Source organism: Durio zibethinus, chromosome 21 (assembly GCF_047325235.1).
Source record: "Durio zibethinus cultivar Kanyao isolate XHJ-2024 chromosome 21, ASM4732523v1, whole genome shotgun sequence".
In the NCBI taxonomy this organism is placed as follows: domain Eukaryota; kingdom Viridiplantae; phylum Streptophyta; class Magnoliopsida; order Malvales; family Malvaceae; genus Durio; species Durio zibethinus.
In genome coordinates, this window is record NC_143182.1 from 8953465 (window position 1) to 8976183 (window position 22719).

General features: G+C 32.0%; 3 protein-coding genes across 6 annotated transcripts; 1 reads left to right on the forward strand and 2 right to left on the reverse strand.

The window, feature by feature from the left end:
- Positions 1-262: 262 nt before the first annotated feature.
- Positions 263-3062, forward strand: LOC111305459 (U-box domain-containing protein 9-like). Its single transcript, XM_022903026.2, has 2 exons — positions 263-862; positions 1768-3062. The coding sequence occupies exons 1-2, from the start codon at positions 560-562 to the stop codon at positions 2851-2853; spliced, it is 1389 nt and encodes a 462-aa protein (XP_022758761.2). The 5' UTR covers positions 263-559; the 3' UTR covers positions 2854-3062.
- A 4836-nt stretch (positions 3063-7898) lies between these two features.
- Positions 7899-13783, reverse strand: LOC111306168 (E3 ubiquitin-protein ligase CHIP-like). Of its 2 annotated transcripts, XM_022904076.2 has the most exons (8): positions 13372-13783; positions 13211-13278; positions 13028-13091; positions 12024-12095; positions 8974-9107; positions 8694-8847; positions 8489-8599; positions 7899-8393 (listed from the first exon to the last, which is right to left on the reverse strand). In XM_022904076.2, exons 1-8 carry the CDS (start codon positions 13486-13488, stop codon positions 8268-8270), a joined length of 846 nt encoding a protein of 281 aa, XP_022759811.1. In that variant the 5' UTR covers positions 13489-13783; the 3' UTR covers positions 7899-8267. The 2 variants fall into 2 exon arrangements, with proteins under 2 accessions (XP_022759811.1, XP_022759810.1); XM_022904075.2 differs by lacking the exons at positions 13028-13091; positions 13211-13278 and having other exon boundaries at positions 13372-13769.
- Positions 13784-15324: 1541 nt separating this feature from the next.
- LOC111305460 (adenylylsulfatase HINT3-like) lies at positions 15325-20090 on the reverse strand. Of its 3 annotated transcripts, XM_022903028.2 has the most exons (8): positions 18734-20085; positions 18570-18625; positions 17654-17711; positions 17030-17096; positions 16071-16126; positions 15743-15796; positions 15555-15663; positions 15325-15383 (listed from the first exon to the last, which is right to left on the reverse strand). In XM_022903028.2, exons 1-8 carry the CDS (start codon positions 18929-18931, stop codon positions 15349-15351), a joined length of 633 nt encoding a protein of 210 aa, XP_022758763.1. In that variant the 5' UTR covers positions 18932-20085; the 3' UTR covers positions 15325-15348. The 3 variants fall into 3 exon arrangements, with proteins under 3 accessions (XP_022758763.1, XP_089606625.1, XP_022758764.1); XM_089750499.1 differs by lacking the exon at positions 15743-15796 and having other exon boundaries at positions 18734-20090; XM_022903029.2 differs by having other exon boundaries at positions 15325-15663; positions 18734-19306.
- Positions 20091-22719: the final 2629 nt, after the last annotated feature.

The following is a 22719-nucleotide window of genomic DNA, read 5'->3' on the forward strand; positions in this document are numbered from 1 at the left end:
GTTAAAAAAAAAAGTAAAAATTAAAAAGTTAAAAAAAATGCAATTACCACATGACGCCCATTTGATAATTTATTGTTTATCTATACAACATCGAAATTTATGTAACGGTGGGCTCATTTTAGAGTAAAAAATAAATAAAATAAAATTCCTACAAATTTAATGTCAAAATAAAAGCAGGCTCTTACGTGGCAAAATCCCAATTAAATGCAAAGGAAGGCTTAATACAAAACCCAATTAAACCTCCCACGCCTAAAAAAAATCCAACCCCCTCACAAAAAAAAAAAAAAAATAAATAAATATTGAGTGAGGTGAGAAGGAGAAGGGGAGGAGTGGCAATTATTAACTTGTTTTTTTTTTCCCTCAGTTCAGTATAATTAAACTGAGATTCTGTGAGTTGATGAGTATTAGTCAGAGCAGAGGAAGGAAAAAATAGAAAAAATAATAATAAAAGAGAGAATGAAACAGAGTATTCCCATTCTCTGTTTTTTTCTCTTTTGAAAACTATTAGCGGCTGATTTTGATATTTTTATTTTTGGGTGGTGGTGGCGAATAGAACCAGATGGCGAAAACGGGGGTGTTGAGTTCTGATCCAACGGTGAGAGCGAGAGCGGCGGAATTGAAGAAAGAATTGCAGAGGCTGGTTAGGACTATCGTCGACGATGAGGATTATAGCATCCAAACCATCGATCAAGCTAAAGATGCTATTTGCTGTTTGAGAGAGCTTAAGTTCAATAAACGATCAACGGCCACCACTACGACGTCGTCCTTGAAGTTACATGAAGCCCTGTCGTGTCCTCAAGAGTTTAAATGTCCTCTTTCTAAAGAGCTTATGAGAGATCCCGTTATTTTATCTTCTGGCCAGGTAAAGGCCTTTCTTTCTGCATTTTTTTTTTTTTATTTATGAAAATTTTGGGTTGGTTTCTTGAACCTTGAAAGGAAAAATTTTTTTTAAAAAGTTTTCTTTTTGGAGTTTTTTTAAGCAACAAGTTGAGATGATTAAGGTGGGATTTTAATTTGGTGGAAAACAGAGTGGTTTGAATAGTGAGCAATATGTTATCTTTAATTTTCTTTCTTTTTTTTTCCCAAATATGTAGTAAAATTTCCAATAATTTTGGGTTGTTTGATTTCTCTTTCTCAATGTTTTCAGAGAAATTAGGACGTTTTCCTGATGAAGGTTGTTCATTTGTTTTACTGTTTGGTGTTAAAGAAAATGTGGGTGCATGAAAATTAGGTTCACCTTATTTTTCCTTCTTTCTTTGTCATTGCGGATTTAAGTTGAGATTTATTTTTGTATATATTTTTTCTCCTGGAAGTATATCAGTCAAAGTTAATTTCTTTTTCTGCATTTCGGTTTCGGTAAGAAATTTATGACCATTTAGGAGTGATTCTGATTAATAGTTGAAATTGAAGAGTTGACAGTACAGTCTTAAATGTACTGTGATTTCAATTCTTTGATTGGCCGTGATTTGGATTTTTTATTTATTTTTCCTTGTATATTTACATTTTTCTATATTGTGGATGTTATTGCTTTATCTTTCTGTTTTAGAGACTTGAATGTTTTGGGAAAGTAAAAAGAGATTTGCTTCCTCTTAAATTGTAGAAATGTATATTTTTTTTATGATGATTTTTTAGTAGGTTTGTTTTAATTCGATGTCCTTGGATTCAAATTCACCAAGTGGATTGGTTGTTCTAGTCTGCGTTAAGCATCGATGTGTTCTCTTTCTTTCTGGTCTTGGTTCCTGATTGGTTTCATTTGTTGATGTGCAGACATATGATAGACCCTTTATTCAGAAATGGCTGAATGCAGGCAATAGGACTTGCCCTAGAACCCAACAAGTTCTTTCGCACACAGTTCTCATTCCGAATCACCTTATCAGGGAGATGATATTGCAGTGGTGTAAGAGTCAGGGAATAGAATTGCCAAACCCTGTTCAGTATGGTAAAGAGGAGGGCGTCACGGAAGCAGAGCGTGACCATTTCTTTTCTTTGCTTGAGAAGTTGTCCACTGCTCTTCCTGAACAAAAGGAAGCAGCAAATGAGCTTCGGTTGTTGACAAAAAGGATGCCTTCATTCCGGGCTCTTTTTGGCGAATTTGTTGATGCCATTCCTCAACTGCTCGCCCCACTCTCTGGAAGCAAATCTCAGAGTGGTGTTCACCCTGATCTCCAGGAAGATGTGATCACGACACTCTTGAACCTTTCAATACATGACAGCAATAAGAAGATGGTTGCTGAAACTCCAATTGTTATTCCTCTTCTTATGGAAGCGCTGAGAACTGGAACTATTGAAACAAGGAGTAATGCAGCCGCAGCTCTTTTTACTCTATCTGCTCTAGATTCTAACAAGGCACTTATTGGTAAATCAGGTGCCTTAAAACCTCTCATTGACCTTCTAGATGAGGGTCATCCATTAGCAATGAAAGATGTTGCTTCTGCAATATTTAACCTATGCATTATTCATGAGAATAAGGCAAGAGCTGTCAGGGACGGTGCAGTAAGTGTCATTTTAAAAAAAATTATGGATGGCGTGCATGTAGATGAGTTATTGGCTATCCTTGCAATGCTTTCAACCCATCAAAGGGCTATTGAGGAAATAGGGGAGCTTGGAGCTGTTCCTTGCTTACTCCGCATTGTAAGGGAGAGCACTTGCGAACGCAACAAGGAAAATTGCATTGCAATCCTCCACACCGTCTGTCTCAATGATCGAACCAAATGGAAGGCACTAAGAGAAGAAGAGAATACTCATGGAACAATATCTAAGCTTGCTCAAGATGGAACTTCTAGAGCCAAGAGAAAGGCTAACGGCATTCTTGAGAGATTGAGAAGGGCCGTTAATATTACTCATACCGCATGAAGATACTACTCAAAGGCAACACTACCAAGTGCATCATTTGTAAATTCTGTTTCCAACACCTGGTGATCAGTGCAGCTTATCATCATTTCGATTTTGTATAGTCTTATCCCTCAATCTAAGTTTTAATCTCAGTTTTATGAGTTAACCACTGTTAATAATCACGTTGGAAGATTATGTCTATAAGATTTCTGTTTTGTTTGTTCCAATAATTTTTTACCAGCATTTGGATTTTACAGGCAGCAGAATATTGGCTCTTTTTAATTGTTTCCTAGCATCCACTCCTGTTCTAATTCGAATTTCAGTCATGCATCAGATTCTCTCCTTTCTTTTAATCCTAATTCCTGCAAAATTCACATGTCCTTTTTGCAGCTACTTGAATTTTACTTTCCATTTAATTTTCTCCCCTTTTCGTACCAGTCGCACTTCATCCTTCAATCTTGGATTTATACCAGAAAGATTCAATGTTCTAACTTCGGCTTTGTCCTTTGTATTGTCCATAAACTATGCGTCACACGACGTAGATACTTTGAAGTTTTCTTGCAACAGCAAAGGGCTGGCTCTTTCACTCAACCTTCAACCGAGGAAAGAGCCAATCTATCACACTATGAGTGATTGATAAATGAATCCAAAAGTTGCATGAATGGTCCTTAAAAGAGTTCGGTGTGGAACGGGAAGAATGTGTCCATATTGAATGGCTCGGTGATTTCTGATGTTGTGGTCCATCCAATTTGTTGCCTGCCTCTTTCCCCAATCCCCCAAAGTCTTCAATGTTACAGTCTCTGCCCCAATCCCTACTCTCCATTCAGACCCGAGAAAAGCAGGAGCCTATTTTCTTCTTCTTGTACTTCTCTGTAAGCTATTATTAGCAATAGTTGCTTGGTCTCCTTCACCTCCTTTTTTACTCCCGTTCAGGCGGTTAGACATATGAGTAATGAATGTAAGGAGACGGAGTAAAAGTTGAAACTGAGATGTGATAATGACTCGTATCCATCTCTATTATCTTATGTAAAAGACTCGTATTACGGTGCCGACGGCTGCGGCACCTAACCCCTGTTTAAGTAATGACAACTGACGTCTGATTTGTGGATAAAATTTAAATTCGAGAAAACAACTGCGTAACAAACATTCCATAACATTACTTTCAAAGCGTGTGTCGGTTTACAGTCTGAAATTTTGGTGCCCAAACTTTGATGAACACGGTTTTACCTAATTCGTTAAGTGGATTGTCACGAATTCGAACGCAATTATTATTTTTTCAATAAAAATTTTTTAAGGTAAATAAATTAATTAAAGTAAGATATGATATATCTAATAATTTAAAATAAATAATTAAAAATTATGTATTTAAAATAATTTTAATAAATAATTATCTATTAAATTTAAATTTAAAATTTTTACATCAAAAAAATTAAATATTTCAATTGAATTATCTACTTATTAATTTATTGGTCAATGCGATTATAATATTAGAAAAAGTTATGATTTAAGACCCAAGCATTCGGAGTCCAAGTTCGCAGTGTTAAAATGTGAACTGATGCATAATATTTTTGAATAAACAATAACAGTATTACATTCGAACATTTAGTTCAGTTTTTTTTTTTTTTTTTTTTCTGAAATTTGAGCATTTTTAACCATTGCCAAGTAGTGGAACAATCATGGAATGTTCGACAAGATCATATGTGGCCGTCTGTCTGACCTAGATCTACAAAAAACATACCCCCAAAGCAAGGATAGACTTAACTTTAACCTCTTATTAAAAGACAGAAACCAGAATCATTTAACCATCGAATGTTGGAGCTCATAGTCAAAAGAAAAAAAAAAAAAAAGAGAAAACTCAAGAAAGTGAACACTTGAAGGTTCTTATAGCTGCATTTGCATGGGAGATTGGAAACGGGGGTCAAGTACAGAGAGGTCGTTAGTGTTTTATGCTAAATCAAACAAATTCAACCCCCGAAATGGGTCTACCATGTGCCACTGCCGACTGCAATGGCTCATGCTAGCTCGCAACCTTTCAAGGGGAAATGCGCATGCTTTGTCTGGTGATGTAGCCTGTATCTTACACATGGGCAGAGTGGTGAGTGCCATTTCTACTCATTTCTAATATTCCACCAAATGATATTCATCCATAAAGAGAAAAAAAAATAGCGATTCTTTACATTTTAGCATCTCTTCTTTTTCTGGTTTTGGGCATTCAATTTTCAATTATAAAAGAACTTTCATTAACAGATATCCATATATTAAGAACTTAAGATGCATAAATTCATAAGTTACATGTCAAGAAATTTATTAATTGATTAAGTTTGAAGCAAACCTTTTTTATATTTTTCCCAAATAGAACAAAAAATCATAGGTTACATATTATTACTCTCTTCATTTCAAATTATTTAAGCGGTATTGATTTTTATGAAATTAAAATTTTTTTTATAAAATTAAAATTTTATAATTTTTAATGTAAAAAAATTATAAAAAATTATATAAAATAATTTTAAAATATAAAAAATAAAAAGTTTAGATGTTAAAAAATATATAATTTTGAGATATTTAAAAAAAATAAAACAAAAAAATGGGATTGTTGAATTATTGCTGTTGATGTGATAAGACAACTGAATAATTGATCTTTGTGCTGCGCTTTTTTTTTTTTTCTTTTGGGAAGTTATAAGAAGATAGTCTTATTCGTTTACTTAAATGCTTGAATTAATTGAAGAAAAAAATTAAAAAATTTTCATTGGAAACTAAAAATAAATTGAACGCATCTTTAAATTAAAGAAATATAAATAGCATTATCTTTAGAACAAACAAAATCATGTCCATTGAAAACAACCCATTAAAGAGTCTTGACCTGCTCTAAAAACTATGTTAATAAGCAAGCGAAGAAAATGAGAAAATTAGGATGGCAGTCGGCGGATGGCCTCTCTCGCCATAAATATCCACTTAGACCGACATATATGCAAATTTCATTAACTTTTGACCTTCATTTCGCCTTTGTCAATGCTAATAATGAACAGTATTAAGCAATCTTTGGCTTTTAGTCAAATTTATCAGGCTACCAAAATTACTGTTTGCATAGAGTTACAAATATTCTTTACCGACAAAAAGATGGAAAAAAGAAATTGAAACCCCTCCACCATTTTAGGCTCTTTTATTCATTCGTTTATTATACTTTATCTGTCATAATTTTTATCGGAACAAGAAAGGTTGGTGGTCATAGTAAATTTTTGTTTTTGGACCATTCCTTGAATAGCCAAAGATATTAGGCTTTTCTAGTACTATTAATACTAATCATTTCCAAAGGTTTCAGCTGATAGGATTAGACAAACTAATACTATTGTATTTTCTTAATATTAGGTCGAGTTTTGCATACTTGGTGGTTGGATGAAAGGCAATGGTCCACATTTTGTATTATTTATTTGAAAAGTTGACTAAATCAAGAGAAGATGTCATTCATAATGCTATCAGATGATTTAAAAAAAAAAAAAAAACCCCTAAATTGGATCCTAAAATTATGGAAAAATAGAATAAGGAACTCCTAATTTGATTTGACCAAAATTTATCTTCTTCTTTAGGTGGCATATATCATCAACTATTAATTGATAAAAGAAAAAAAAAACCAACAATATTAACTTTCATTGATCTTTCTATCATTAAAATTCATTAATTTTAACTTTCAAAACCCTTGATTTAATAAGATGAAGCCCGTTTTTTTCCTCTCGGTGACAAGTTAAGAACAATCAATGTCTAGAGCCAACATAAACGTTAAACAGGAAGTTGACACTTTTTTTTTTCTTTTGACAAGGATTGAAGTTCAAAACGTTAATCATTTCGATTTTTAAACTTGATTCTTGCTCCCTTTTTTTATTTTTATTTTTCCTTGGTGGGCAAAGACACTAGGACAAGGAGCTTTCCTTTCTCCCTTGATGCCGGGATAATATTGTATTCATGTGGCATCATTGCGCCCTTAAACTATAGTGATGATTAGCTGATGGGTTATTTTCAGGACAACCCATAAAAACAAAGAAAAAAGAAAGTGTCCAAAATAAAAAATGGAGATATGCAAATGCAATGATGCATATACAGCTCTTTATTTTAAGAAATTTCCTGGACTATTCATGACTAAAAGTTCTTAAAATAATAAGCCACAATTATTCAAGGAAAAGACGGTGCAGCTTTGGCTTTTTTCAATTTTTTTGTGGCACTGCATTTGCATGCATGACAGATGGCGAAGGTTGTGTTGTTGTCGTTGATGTGATAACACCAAACAATTTCCTTCTCGTTTAGCCATTATCTCCACAATTCACAATGTTGAATGATATAATATATGCTTTGATAATGAACCTTTTGGATACGTGCATTCTAGAAATATAAAGCAAATTTGCCAAAAATTGTATACGTTTTAGTTATTACTCAAATCTTGACCATTTATAGAAGAGATGATTTATGTTGCCAGTTTCTTGCAATAAAGCATGAAAGGGAGTTGAGCAGATAAGGAGCTTATGACTCGAATGCCTAATTTTCTGAAGAGCCAGGACTCTCAAAAAATTAGGATGTTATGTTCTTGAAAGAATTGATAACAAAGACAATTATAAATTCCAATAGCTTAATGGCCAAAACTATCATCATTATCCATCACACTGTTCCATGTGATTACCTTCGACGGGCTTTGGCTGCTAATATTCACATTGGGAACATCGTTTGCTAGCATATGAGCTACAAATCTTTACCATATATATAGTTGCAGATGGGGAAGTATTTTGATGAAAACCTTGTTTCAGCAGTAAGGATAGTAGGCAACTCAGGCGTGTTCTAGCACCAGATTGGTGGTGGAATGTGTAGTTTTATAATGTCTCATAAAATTTGTTGTTTTGGAAGACATATAGGATTTGTGTCTTGGTGAAAGATCAGAAGTTTATAGAACACATTCTCAGATAGATGTCTTTGGATCTTCCGACCGGTATAAGATTCCAAGATCTTAACCCCAAAAAAGAGTAGGAGATATAAAAAGCCCAAAATTTTCATTCATATCTTCTATGGACTATAATTACCAAGTATACACTAAATTACGTATCTTATAAAACAAAGCCCTAAAAATAGGTTGGAACATGCAGCCGTTAATCCCGACAGTAGAAATGTTAAATGTCTCCTTCTAGTGCCATACAACCCATACATGGCCACTATGAACTAGTTTTTATAAATCTGTACAAAGTTATTTGTTATGAGAATAACTGTGAAATTTCAAAGAAGCAGAGTACCTCGACATGCACCAGTAATTGACATGGCATTACACACTGAAGCCTGCACAAAAATAACTATACCAAACATGACTGATGTACGCTAAACTTACGAATAACTTCATAATACTTCTCTTTGCCCTGCTAAGTCATCACATGCCCAGCAAAATTATCAGAACATTCAACCTTTTAGTCTGTCTTGTATGCCCAACCATGTTTATCTAAATATGCTTGGACTGCTTCCTTTATTGCCAAGTTAGGAACAAGCTGGGATTTATCAAGCGGTTCATGTGTGATTGGATCAAACTTACCAACCTGATTTCCATTAAGTCAATGATCAATGTTAGTGTTAAAAGAAAGAGAAAAGTTATCTAAACCTAAACATTCAACATTTTCAGAGCACATGTCACCTTCTGAAGATGGTCAAGGATCACAGCTCTCTCATATGTAACTCCACTTGGAGTAATGACAGGATCACGGAAAATATCAAGAGTGATTTTACAACACAAAAAATCTGGCACCTGAAATTATATATCATGTCTTAGAAAGAATATAAAATAGCATGTATAATTGAAAAGATAAAATGTATAAATATTATAAAAAACACATTCTTACGTCACCAGGGATGTCAGCTTCACCAGCTTCCCTAAACACTTGTCTCAGAGACTTCAGTTGTTTCATATGGGAAATACTATCCTCATTTAAGAAACCTTCTGGTTGAGAATGATCCAGAAAATGTTTTTGTCTAAGAGCAGTTTCACAAGCCTCCCTGCAAAATAGAGGAAAAAATTGAATGAAGCAAAATTAAACACTTGGAACACTTCTCCATCAAAAAAAAGAAAAGAGTTAACCATTCCCCTTGAAGTGAATGCCTAAACTCACAGGGATGACATACTTCAAATTTTGCAATTCCCATGAATGCTTGGAAGATGCATGCTCCCATTGCAGGTACTTTGCTTTTGCAAGCTCCTGCCATATCTCATCCACCATATAACCCTTTGGATTTGCACCCCTTCCAAGATCCAACGCCTACATAAGCAAATTAGTCTCTGAGTGAATGTGATGCTAGGAGAAGGAAATATTATGCTCAATGCAAGTCATTTAGTCTAAAAATCTAATTCCTATTAAGATTATATACCACAATGAGAACCAAACCCCAAGATATCTTGCCACAAAACCCAAAACGAGTCAATAATTTTTTCAACCAAATTTTCTTTTAGTGAATATCATCTTTGCACACACATTGATATATATATATATATTCCAGGCAAAAATAACTTCTGCAATTTTGTTGTGAAGAATGGAATCTATATAAAAGTGCAGGTCCAACCTGAACTTCCAGAAAATGTTACAAACTTCCACATTCAGCATTTCAAACATTATTGGTTCATAACCCAAAAATGTTTAAACAACTCACCAGGATAACCAGACTTCAAAGGCCAATGCTTAGTTCATTAGCTTAATCACTAAAGTAATGCACAATAGCTGAGACTGATGATAGCATTTATCCAATCCATAAACCAACATCTCTGCAACAGCTGAAACTAAAAGCACAGCCTAATGAAGACATGTTCATTGTATTACTCACAACGCTAATCGCATTGAAAGCAAAAATTCTCATAACACTAATCACATTGAAAACAAAAATTATGCACTAGCCCTAGAATCACTTTTCCACATCATCGACCATACATAATTTCCCGCTAAGGTCGACAAAGTAGACCACAAATTCATCCACTTAACCTCTATGCTATATGAGCTAAGACCAAGCTTGCTCAATGCAAAAGCCAATAAAGAATCACCAATATTGCTGGTGACACAACAGGTGGCCAGACAATGGTTCCTGTGAAAGTATAACTCTGACAAACAATCTTCCTCGTCAAATGACTTTTTTTTTCCCTTTAGGGTATGCTTGGCAAGAGTGAAAAAGATTTAAGTATGGATAAGGGAGAGTGGAAAAGTTAAAAAAAATGAATTTTGAGTGTGCTTGGTAGAAAAAAGAAGTGAAGAAAAGAAAATAGGACATATTACAATTTTGCACACTTAATCACACATACAAATCATTCCAAATTGGAAAAATAAGAGGACAGAAAATGTGAGATTTGTGAGTAATTGTTGCATATTTACAAGATTTTCCATCATATTTATAATTTTTCTTTTCATCTATAAAAGGTTATAATGGTAAAATCTTATATTTTTTATTTTCTTTATTTTTGTTTCATTTTTCAACTCTACCAAGCAATAGATGGAAAAAAATTACATTTTCTTTCAACTTTTCCATGTTACCAGCCAAGCACACCAATGGACAAACAAAATATATTTCCCATCTTTCACTTTTCTCCACTTCTAATTTTCCATCTTTCTATTTTTCTATCAACCCTACCAAGCAAAACCTTAATGCTTTGATTGGCTACTTGCAAGAAAGGATGAAGCAAAAAAGAAAAGCTCTTAGATGCATCCTAAATCAAAATGCATTTTCAATGATCTTTTTCTTGCCCATCAATAATCCTCTTCCCTTGACCAAACCATAATGGTGTGAAAGCTTTAGCTAGTAAGAAATCAATCAACATAATCAGAGTCAAGGACCCAAGTCCATATAATAGGCAGAAAAAAGTTAAACAAAAACCAAAGACACTCTGTTTCTTATGTGATTGGACGATATGGGTTTCTATGCCCTTCACAAAAATATAGCAATAAAAAAAAACTCAACACACTACGAAACAAAGATGCACAAGACATTTTAATAGGCAGTCGGACAAAATGCTCCATTTTCTAGTCAGAGTAATTAGACATAGATCTAATTTAACCAAGATTGAGCTTCAATGAAAAGTGCACGTGACAGTAGAACTTTTCAAGAAGTACCATCATATTGACGTTATAAATATTATGCTAATTCAAAATTTTCAGTAAATATGTCTATGAGCTTCTTGTAGCAACTTTTTTTCAAAAGGTCCAACTTGGGGCCTCAAATCTCTAAAAGCTCATTTTATATTTAGTAAGTGTTTATTTAACCCAACTTATGAAAGAACTTTTCTATTGCAAAAGTAGAAGCAAGTTACTTGACTCTGAAAATTTTAAAAAGTTTAGCTTATGCAAGAAGCCCATTTGGGCTTTTAGATGAATCTCTAGATCAACGCTTCTCCAAAAAGGACTAATATATAGTAACAAAATATTTAATTAGATTTTCTATACTCTCATTTAGCCCTTAAATAATTCATAAAATTAGAGGGAGAATTATATATATTTTTTTCACATTGATCTTTTTATTTGGTCCAATTTTTCTGTTAAATTTATCTTATTCTATTTCTTTCTTTCATTTTAAAACTTATGATTTGATTTAATAAAGATGAGTCTTTATTATTTGAATAGAACTTCCTATAGAAGTTGCAATCAAGCCAAACAAGCCATTATTCTAAAACTAAAGTTATTTTTCAAAAACCCTGCCGAACTTTATGCTTCCACAATACAGAAGTTATTGCAAAAACTGGACAAAATAGGCACATAGTCAATAAGAATAGTGAAATTTGAAATCATGAAATACATTTGTTACTTAAAATTAATTCATTCCTATTGGAGCATTTGCAGCAATGTTAAAGATATGAATATGAATGTACCAAAGAAAGTACATATACATTAAATATGAAGACCCTACAAGAGAAGAAAATAACAGGAACATCGATAACATGGAGGAACAAATGCATATTATAAGTGATGAAAAACAAACCACAAAAACTGATTGCATGTATTGACTTTAAAAATCCTAATTAAAAGAGATTACAGGTGAAGCACTAAAATACCTGATTCCAGTACATAGAGATTTCCATCCAATTAATCCAAAGAAAATGGAAAAGGTGAATATCAAAATAATCCAAAATTTTAAATGATTTTATTTGTATATCATTCCTAATTCTTAAGAAACAGAAAGATTTATCATGTCACCCATACCTTTTGTAGTTCCTTGACCCCTTCATCTAATTCTTGCTTCTGTAGCATGGCAAGTCCCAACATGTAGTGTGCCTATCATGTAGCAAAATGTGACTAAACCCTTTTAGTAGTAATAGTAAAAGAAAAGATATGCATGTAAAGCATAAACTAAGCCAAACCCTTGTTTTCTGTTACCAAGGGAAGAGTAAATGAAAATGAACATACTAGATAGCTAAAGCTTGCAGAAAACAGGTTAGTACGTTTGAACAAAACTAGAAGGTTACGTATGAAACCTTTAAGTAAACAATTTTAACACAGTAGAGAGTTTCTTTCAAGCCATTAATAGCCGGACTAAACTAGCAGAAGAAATGCATATGCCCCATGTTGCAAAATCAAGCTCCATTGTCAGAAAAAAATAATGCAATTAATCTATGGAAACCCATAAAAAACAATTGTAGGTCATGTTCAGTGCATAAGATGATAGATAAGATAGAATGATAATCATCTTATAATAAATTTGGTTTGTATTTAAAGAAAAGGATATGATTGCAAAGAGGATTAATCATCCTCTTGATATAGGATGATTCAATCCTCCCAAAGTGTAGAGGGTTATTTTTAATCCATGGGATTGAATTTAATTTACATATCTTATTATACTCTTAAAATTTACATCAGTAATTTAAATTATATAAACTTTGAAAAAAGATAATTTTAACTGATAAATAAATTATCCGATCGTAATTCTTACATAAATCAAACACAAGATAAGATGTTATTATTTAATCTAATCTTATTCATAATATCATCTTATATTATCTTATCATAATCTTTTGCACCAAACACATCCCTAACGTATTATCTTTATATATATACAAACAATTTTTGATACACTTAAGTTAATTTATATTTATCTTTCATATTTAATATATTATATAGATTAGAAGGGTGCAAGGATTTTCATGTTAATTACACACTCTCCGCACTGAAAGAAAGAATTAGCAAAACAGAAAAGGAAAGGAAATTACTTTGACAGAACTGTAGTCAAGCTGAATAGCTCTCCAGCAATCTTCCTCCACTTTCAACCAATCACTTCGTTAAACAAATAGAATCCAAGAAAACAAGTCACATTCAAAAACCTTTTTTTAAAAGGAAAAAAAAAACATTTTTAGTAAATAAAATAGTTAAAAAAAATCAGTGAGCGCACATACTTCCGCCTGCGATGGCAGAGAGCGCGATTCGTCCAATACACAGGAACATTAGGGCACAAAGTAATCGCCTTTAAACCCAAAAAAAAAAAAAAAAATTGTATAAGTAATCAACAATAAATCAAACAAAAAATAAAGAAAAAAAGGTAAAAGATTTTTTTTACCTCAGTATAAGCATCAATGGCAGCCCCAAAACGATCTTTCTTAAAATAATTGTTCCCATCTTTCCTCAATTGCTCCGCTTGTTTGGCTGCCGCGCTCAATGCCGAACCTGGCCCCATTCTGTTTTCTTCTGTTCACTTAAAGCGTAAATTGATGATCTTTGCTTTGCTTTTCTCTCTCTTGAAATGTGTCTCTTCGCAACGCAAATGAAATCTGCGTTTCTTTTTATGCAAGAATACTTTTAGAAAGGAGGGAATTTCTTTTTTGTTTATTGTTATTTAAATGTGAGAAATGAGGAAGTAAGCAGTGCGATTTCGAGAGGCTTCAAGAGCGTTAGAAGGTAGACAGCAAGGAGCAACCAAAACGCAGGCGATTTTTGCTTTTTTTTTTTGGAAATTTCGCAAGCCTCCCGGATTTTATTTTTTTCTTTTCTTTTCTCACTGTTTCTGTTTTAACTTTTACTATGATGTTGGCTGAATATGATTGGATCAAACTCTATACCATCCTATTAAATGTTGTTTTTGGTCCATGTCACTTACCTTGTTTTCTTCTACGAAGAGTATTTTGATTTGACAACGAGGATCTAATTTTGAGTCATCTTATTTTCCACTAATGTTATTTCAAATGAATAATATTTAAATTATAATAAAATATTTAATATAATATTTAAATTTTAAAAAGTTTAATATAATATTTAAATTATAATTTTATTATTTAATATGATATGATTAATTTTAAATAGTGTGAGTACAAATAACTTTTTAAATATTATATTAATTAATAAATTTAGAATTCATGTATTATATTAAAAAAAATTTTAAGTATAAATATCATATTGAATATGTTTATTATAATTTAAAAATCATTTATGATATTAATATTTAATATTAATATTTTTTATAAAATATATAATTATTTAGACAAATTTTAAAAAAATTAAAATCTTTATCATTTTATGAATAAATTAATTAATTCATTAAGTGAAATATTACATTTAAACCAATTAATATATTATCTCCATAAATATTTAAGAAAAAGTGATTGAACGAATAATATTTTTCATAGATTTTTTAAGAGTACTTTTATTTTTAGAATCAAATTGATAACAAATACGCATTGGTTGGAGGTATTTACTTCGTAATTAATTGATGCATTAATTTATTTTTATATTTCTGTTTTCTATTACTATAAATATTTTTCTCTTACCATAAACCAATACTCCAATAAAAAAAAATCACCATACATGATGTGAGCAATGATCTCTTTCTTTATTTTTTTTCAAAAGAAAAACAAGGAAATAAGATTTATATTTCAAACCTGACTGTTCAGATGAGGAACAACGTCATGGTGCATACGTATAATTGCATAAACAACAATGTTAATTTCTTGAAAATCCTTGCTGAGAAAATTATAATTAGAATACAACAATCATAAGAGGGCATCTTATTCCATTTTGATAAGCTTTACTTTCTTACTTCTAATAACTACATTTGGAAATAACGGATGAGGTTCGTTGAATCAGACAATCATAGGGGGAAGGGTCAGACAAACCATGAAGCAGATACAATACACAACTACACAAGCATAAAATAAAAAATAAAAATAAAATAGCCATCATCATCATCAATCATCTACAGTACAAAAAAACTCAAGATTCAATATATCAATCCATATATATATATATATATATATATATATATATATATAGACACACACACACACACACATAACCCCTGTTGGATTTACAGGGAAAGGCTTTCCATAACGGAAATGATTGTGAACAGATTCTTCCAAACAATCCGAGAAAACTTCGTATGAAGCTGCGAGGGGTTCACTCAAAGCCAGCATCACACAGAGAATCAAAGCATTGATCGCTATTGGGAATTTTTTGTCGTTCTTGCGTTTCTTGAACAAGCAAGAATGAGATAATGGCCAGCAAACACTGACCAAAGAGATGGCCACCATTTAACACACACCTTTTATTCTTTTTCTATCATGCAGCTTGAAACTTTCCCTGCTTAAAAGAACAAGCAGTCCAAAATTTTTCCATCATAAGTACAGCAACAATATGCAGGTCCTATGAGATTCTTGAAAGAATGAACTATCTACTTGTATGGTAAAGGTAAAGTTATGTGCCACATATAAATTACAACAGATCGGTGATCCCACAAATTTCAAGACATACTCGACACTTGATCCTTGCTCTCTCCGGATATGTTTAGCAGCAACTCTCGAACACGATTTGCAAGACTTGATGTTTCCTGGTCTAACTTTAGGTGACACCGGTGCAAACTCTGTAAAACTTCCAACAGGTCATTTTTATCCCCTGAGAGGTTACTCCAGATAACTAGTAAACAAGTAAGTGAAGCATACCTCAGAAGTCCACAAGCAATCACGCGCTTTACGAGGGATTATGTGAATATGAGTCTGAAATTTGATATCATAAACAAACCACTAAAATTGCTCTCACTCAATATAGATATTTAAACTAATCTTCTAGACAAAATCAAAATTAGTTCCATCAATAGGCTATGACAGATTCAGTCCAACAAAGACAATCCTATTAGATTCACAACATGGAAACTAGAGAAACATCACATAGTTAGTTGCCACCAAACATAAACTACCCATTCTGCCTGCTCCTAGCCACAAACATTCACAAGAGGGAAAAAGCAAGGGAAATGAAGAACTAGCAAATTACATGAAATATAACTTGACCTGCAGCTGCACCATTGTTAACCAACAAGTTGAATGAATCTGCACAATTCGAAATTCCAAGTTGATTTACATGATAGGATTTATGGCATTTACATAAACTGCAACAAGTATAAATATGTTTTCATCCGCACATTTACAGGAGAAATTTAACAAAAACCAGCAAGTTAGTAAACACAGTGACTTTGTTGACAAATTAGTTTTTCTAAAAGTAACAGAAATTTTAGTGAAGGTGCCTATATCAAGTGCATAATCTACCTTTCAGAAAACTATTTGAAATGAGAGAGTAAAGAAGTAGTTTTTAAATTACAATAAAGTTTGTATCAAAGTTTTCTATAGATAATGCTTCCAAGAAGTGAAAATGGAGCTTTAAACAGGGTAATAAATAGCATAAAAGTATTCAATTGGTCAAATTAAATAACATTGGATCAAGGCTTCATTGAACAAAGTAATGCCTGTCAGTTATTTTCTAGATTGAATAAAGTTGCATCAAACAAAACTTCAAGCATATAACTCCTGTCGTTAAATAGATTGCAGTAAGTAATAGAAACAACATAGGGGAAAACCAACACTACTAAGATATTTATTTGCAGATGGGTACTAATGAGATACTTATTTGCAGATGGGTAATAATCTAGTGGTGAAATTTATATATTTTGATCATCCATACTTCCAACATAATTTTTACAAAGAATGACTGAGGATCAGGAAACAAATACAGACCAGATGTTGCTTTTAGTGGCTTCTGCTAGTTTTGATATTCTAAATCTATAAGATAAGACATCTAGCTTTGTGTCATTGGTTTAATAATTGCATTTTGAAGGCCATAAATCTTCAAGCAAGATTGATGGCAAATTTGACACATTAATATAACATGGTTTAATCACTTAAAAGAAAAGTGAGATGTATACATTATAACTGCAACGAAGACACTTCAGCACATACCAGAATCAGTAGCTTTCATGATAGCATTGCCAATAAAAGGCACTTTTGAACACATCGCAGCTACCACCTGAATGCTCCTCAAAAGACAAATAAAAAGAGACTTTAAAAATGATTTATTCTAAGAAAATTGTCAAACAATCTCAATTTTGCACAACATGGTACTTAGTCCATATTGTTTATATAAAGGGAAGCATGTTTAAATACATAAAGCAGTGCACATAAACACATGCATGATAAACACTTCTTCTGCATAGAGCTAGCACAAAAGCCAAACTAATAGTTTTAGATCTTAGCAGTTAGCATTTATAAGTTATTGCAGCTTAGCTTAACTTGGAGGCTATGTGTAACAACCACTGAATCCACTGTCTAATAACAAGGAGCAAAATCAGTCTTGAAGTTAAATGATGGGACATTATGTTATTGCTTAGTCTCTTCAGGCATGATTTTTAACCAACACATACACGTTGATACTTTCATCTGCTCACCAATAAGTATAAAAAAAATTTATCCTATCAAGATTCCTAAGCAAAATGTTCAGTAATACTGAAAAGTGCTCGTAAATGCTAGAACAACATGTGCAATTCATAAAAAAAATAGCAAACAAAGAGCATCTAGCAAACTTACAGATGGTGGAGTTGTGTCCAAGGAAGAAAAATGAGACTTTGGGATAATAAGAGAGTGCCTAGGAAACAACAAAAAATGCACCATGCAATGAGTAGCCCAACAGATTAGTTCAACCAAAAAAAAAAACCATAATGTAAACATCATCATGGAAGTGATAATATATCTATACTAAAAATTGATGATTATTACCGTTATGTTAGCAAGCCTAAGACGTATCTAAGACCAACATGGAAACCTCACAAAATCAACTATACGATGAAAAAAGCACTCGACTTAGCTGCCTCCGGCAGAACAACCACACATTTGTGGAAAATGCACCCCAATCTATCTATATCCTATAGACCATGGCCTAAACAATTTTTTTTCTTGCTATTCATTTTTTGATTTACTGGCAAGTGGTTTCTGTCCTTTGCCTAGTACATCCCCTCTCCGAGCTGGTCCAAGCAGGTTAATCTACACCGGACCTAACGAATTCATGAGAAATTACCTTCTCACAGCCTCCAAGCAGATTTGAACCCAGGTAACAAAGATAGAAGCACACTTTCTCTACCACTTGAGCCAACCATCAGTTGGTTTCTCGGTATTCATTTGCACTCAAATGCTGAATTCTTAATAAGTGAAAACCTCATCTACCTATCTCTCCCAACTACACCTGCCATTAATTTGTAATTTCCAACTACTGCCACTATTTTACCAAATACGCAAACACCAATTCCACTAATTGTACTTTTACGTTACAGCTTCAATCTCAACTAAATGGATGAAAACAGGATTTATCATCTCTTCGCTCTTCTTTACTTTGCATTTTGGGAACATAATTTCATTAATATTGGTATTTCTTAGCAAGTAACGTTGAGTTTAAGACAGTAAATAATCAAATCTTATTGCAACAATTATAGGAAAGATGATACCTTACCCACGACTCAAAGGTCTGGTATCCAATATACACAAGCACATGTCATCTTCATATAGCTGTTTAATTAAAAATAAATAAAAAATCAAATTAGAAAACTTGATAATTAAGCTGCAAATAGTTAAATCTAGAAGAAAAAAACAAGAGAAGAGAGTTAAAACTCTCACCTTAAGAGCAGGGGATTCACCACGAATAATTTGACAGAAGACGCAGTCGTTTCGAAAGGTTTCCTTGTTGGAATCAAGGACTGACTGCCTCTCGGACGAACAACCGGAAGCAGAAACCGCTGAGAAGCGGGCGGTAACGGAGCCAGATCGGGAGGGGCAAAGATGGGAAGAGAGAATGGCAAGCCTCCGAGCCTCCATTTGGAAGTTGGTTATGGCATCGTTTTTTGTTTGTTTGTTTGTTTATGCTTTAATTAGTAGAAGTGTATGTAAAGAAGTGTGTTTCGACGGGAGAAAGAGAGCTGAGAAGAAAGGGAGAGGAAAAGGAGGTCTACTATCGAGGTCGCCGGGGTTTGTTGGGTTGGCTTATCCGTATCCCCAGCCACGTGAGATTTTTGTCTCTGCTGCTTTCTAGTTTGTACCAATCACTTTTCTTTTCTTTTTTTTCTTTTTTCTTTTAAATTAATTGTCGAATATTCTGGTATTGTATGAAAATTTTAATTTAATTCTTTTATTATAATGTTATATAAATTTAATTTGCATGTTATTTTAATTTAATAATTTAAGATCATTAACTTTATTTTTTTGTTAATTTTACTGAGGCACATTTTAATTATTTTATGTGGTTATCGATTAAAATTACGTGATTTTATTTCATTGAATTTAAAAAATGTTTATATAATATGTCATTTTAAGAAATTATTTATTTTTAAAATATTAATAATTCATATTTAACTTCTTAAACCTTAGAAACTATACAAAAAAATTTAAAATCCATTAAACAACCAGAGAACCGGTCATTTCACTGGTCGCTGTATATCGACATCGGAATGTCACCAAAATCCTTTCGAAAATTTCTTTTATCTTTTATGATTAGATTTCTTAAAAACAATACGAAAAGCCAAAAGAATCTAAATCCTAAAAACATAGAGATTTGAAAAATATTTCATAAAAAGCCCTCGAACCCGAAATTCCCAAATCCCAACTTTCCCAAACTTTTTCTGAGGTTTCCACTAACAGCTTTTATTTTCACCAAGCTTGAGGACTTTTCATTGTCGGCATTGAAAAACTCCAAGGGGCTTATCCATCTGCACCCTCCAACGTACAAAAACAATAGAAGCATCACAGCTACCAACCAACCCTATATTTGAAGAAACCATCCTCGTATATCACCCACCTAAAAGTTAACCACCCTAATTCCAACCTCAAAATTAGTAAGACCAACAAAGAAAGAGATATCTCAACTATTAAACCTGTTTGGTACGTGTTTGGAGAAGTTTAATAGATTTGGGGATTGTTGATTTGGGGGTTTTTGGTTAGGGTTGTTTACGTTTCTTTTCAATCCAATTGTCTTTTCTTTTTGAAAAAGTTTTGTTTTTTAATTGTTTTAGTTAATTAAAAATTTAGGTTATTAAATTTAATTAAAAAAAATTTTAGCATATAATCATGTGTATGTTTTTAATTCATGTCAGCAACCATTTAAATTTAAATCAATTAAAATGCCTACTCATGATGGTCTAACGACACGTTAACATAACGAAGGAAAAAAAAAGATAAGATGGAATTATTGTTTGGATTGAAATTATGAAACTAGAATATTATAAAAGTTAAATTTGTATAAATTATAATAAATAAATTAAATTTTAAATTTTCATCAATATAAAAATTTACAGTATAATTTGACATTTTAAATCGTAAAATTTCAATCTCATAATTTTCTTTTGAAGTTTAAAATTTTAATAAAACTGGAAACGGTTGCACTGGAGCTTCACAAACGGATTATCTCACTCAAGACATGACCATCACCAACCCAGATCTTTGTTTGTTGGTATGGTCTTTGTACTTATTTAGATTTGATTATTTTGTTTTAAATTTTATTCAAGTTAAATTTATTTTTTAAAAACTTATTATATCAAATTCGAAGTTTGGTATAATTAATTTATATAAATAATTTTATAAAATAATATTTAATATATTTTAATTTATATTTTAATATCTATAATTTTTTAATTTTTAAATTATGACTTCTTTTTAAAAATAGACTATGCCTTGATAAGTCTTAACTTTCAACTTAGATTTAGTTTTAGTAGGAGCTTGAGTTGGACTTGAGTTTGAGAAGCTAAAACTAACTATAGCAGTTTTTTTTTTTTTTTTTAGTTTTATAAAATTAAAATAAATACTAATTTTTGAATTTAAATTTTTATTTAAATCTCCTTTCATTTTTATAGTGTGATCTAAGCTCAAATAACATTTTAGACTTGCCTTGATTCATAAAACATGCAGTCGAACTTGGACGCCTTGGCTCCTTTTTGTTCATAGTTTTCTTCCTTTTCATATAAACTAGCAAAAAAAAAAAAAAAGAAGCTGGATCAAAGGGTGATAATTATTTAATCTTCGCAATTGCAAATTAGGTTGCACCACAGGAAATATGCATACCGAATAAGTAATCAAGATGTAATTTTATACGTAAGATGTTATACACCTAGTTAACTATAACGTCAAAGAGAAGTACCAGTATGCAAATAGCAATGTACTATCAACATGCGGCGCCAAAAAGTCAAGTGCAATGCCAAGCGTATATGGGTCTCTTTTTTATTTGTTTATAAGTTGATAAAACTTGAATAAAAAAAATATTTTTATCATTATTTAATTAACATTTTTATTTTATTTTCCAATTATGTAAGAGTAATTATGTATTTTAATATTTTTAACTAATTATTGACAAATATTTTTGAATTGTCAAAGGATTTAAAAATACTTTTTGAACAAAAAAAGTGTCTTTTAAACAACAGATTTTTGGATTTTAAACTTTTTAAAATTTCTAAAGAATGGTATTTTATGCGGTTAGCAATTTTTTTATATTATATAATGGCAATTAATAATTTTTTGAAATGATAAGAATATAGAAAAAAATTAAGATCAGTTTGGACGGATATTGGAGTTAAGATTGGTAATTGAATCCGTATTTATTTAATTTTAATTTGATTTAATCTTATAAGACTGATTTTTATTAATTAAATTTTGGGTTGGATAAAGTATTTAAAAAAATTTAAGGTAAGATTTTATGTAAATTTATCTTAATTCAACTAAATATATATTTTAAAAATATTTTTATTAAAAAATTTATTATTTTATTAATTTATAATCGAATCAATTTTATTTTAAATATATAATTTTGAATTTAAATATAAAAATAATATTTTAATATTAAATCAAATTAAAGTCGGAACGAATAAAAATTCATCCGTTACCATATCTAATTGGGGCATGGGCTAAAACTTTCAAGCCTGGTTTCTCGGTCGTTGGGAAAAGGTAGGGGACTCGAAAACACTGCTTGCTGAGTTGCCTATGGCCATTGGGAATTGGGATGGAGCTTTACAGGCCCAAGGCTTTTGGGCTTTGCGGTTCCCAATTCCACATTGAAATGAATCGAATGTAAACAAAGTTGAAGATTTCAAATTCAATATCGAAGCTTCTTGCAAAACCATGGGAATAGCTATGCTCACATTGACTCATAATTTAGTGCAACTAGACTTCCTTGCGATATGGCCCAGATGACATGCAGTAGCTCCACCAATATTAAATTAGCCAAGTGGGAAAAGAGGCTACAGCTAGCATTGGCCTGGACCGTCACGTGGTTGGACAAAGTCTTGCCGGTTACTTTCTTGAAGGTTCTGTCTTGGTCTCTTCTCTTGCCATTCATGTCAAAGAAAAAAATGTTTGGTTTGGGTGATTGATTTATTTCTGAAAGTATTTAATTAGATGCAACATTAAGCTTTCATATGAATCACCTGAATTATCATGTATACTTTTCTTCTTATTAATGGCATGGATTGACTTTGCCAATGGGGCCTAGTTCCAGGCTGAAGTTGGCCCAAGCTGGCTCAAATGCACCCTCCCGGTTCTTGAATGACAGTCAGATTTTAAAGAGAAAGATTTTAAAATTTTAAATAAAATTATCTTATTTGAATAAAATAAAATTTTAAATT

Bases quoted from the DNA above. Each gene is read 5' to 3' on its own strand.
- LOC111305460 (XM_022903028.2), bottom strand. From the start codon at position 18,931: ATGGAGGCTCGGAGGCTTGCCATTCTCTCTTCCCATCTTTGCCCCTCC. The intron at 18,626-18,733 runs GTGAGAGTTTTA...TTAATTAAACAG, and splicing joins GTGAATCCCCTGCTCTTAAG to CTATATGAAGATGACATGTG. The intron at 15,384-15,554 runs GTATGTCTTGAA...TCTTTTAAGCAG, and splicing joins GAGCAAGGATCAAGTGTCGA to GGAAAGTTTCAAGCTGCATG.
- LOC111306168 (XM_022904076.2), bottom strand. From the start codon at position 13,488: ATGGGGCCAGGTTCGGCATTGAGCGCGGCAGCCAAACAAGCGGAGCAA. The intron at 13,279-13,371 runs GTAAAAAAAATC...TTGGGTTTAAAG, and splicing joins CCATTGATGCTTATACTGAG to GCGATTACTTTGTGCCCTAA. The intron at 8,600-8,693 runs GTAAGAATGTGT...ATATAATTTCAG, and splicing joins AAGCTGACATCCCTGGTGAC to GTGCCAGATTTTTTGTGTTG.
- LOC111305459 (XM_022903026.2), top strand. From the start codon at position 560: ATGGCGAAAACGGGGGTGTTGAGTTCTGATCCAACGGTGAGAGCGAGA. The intron at 863-1,767 runs GTAAAGGCCTTT...GTTGATGTGCAG, and splicing joins TTATTTTATCTTCTGGCCAG to ACATATGATAGACCCTTTAT.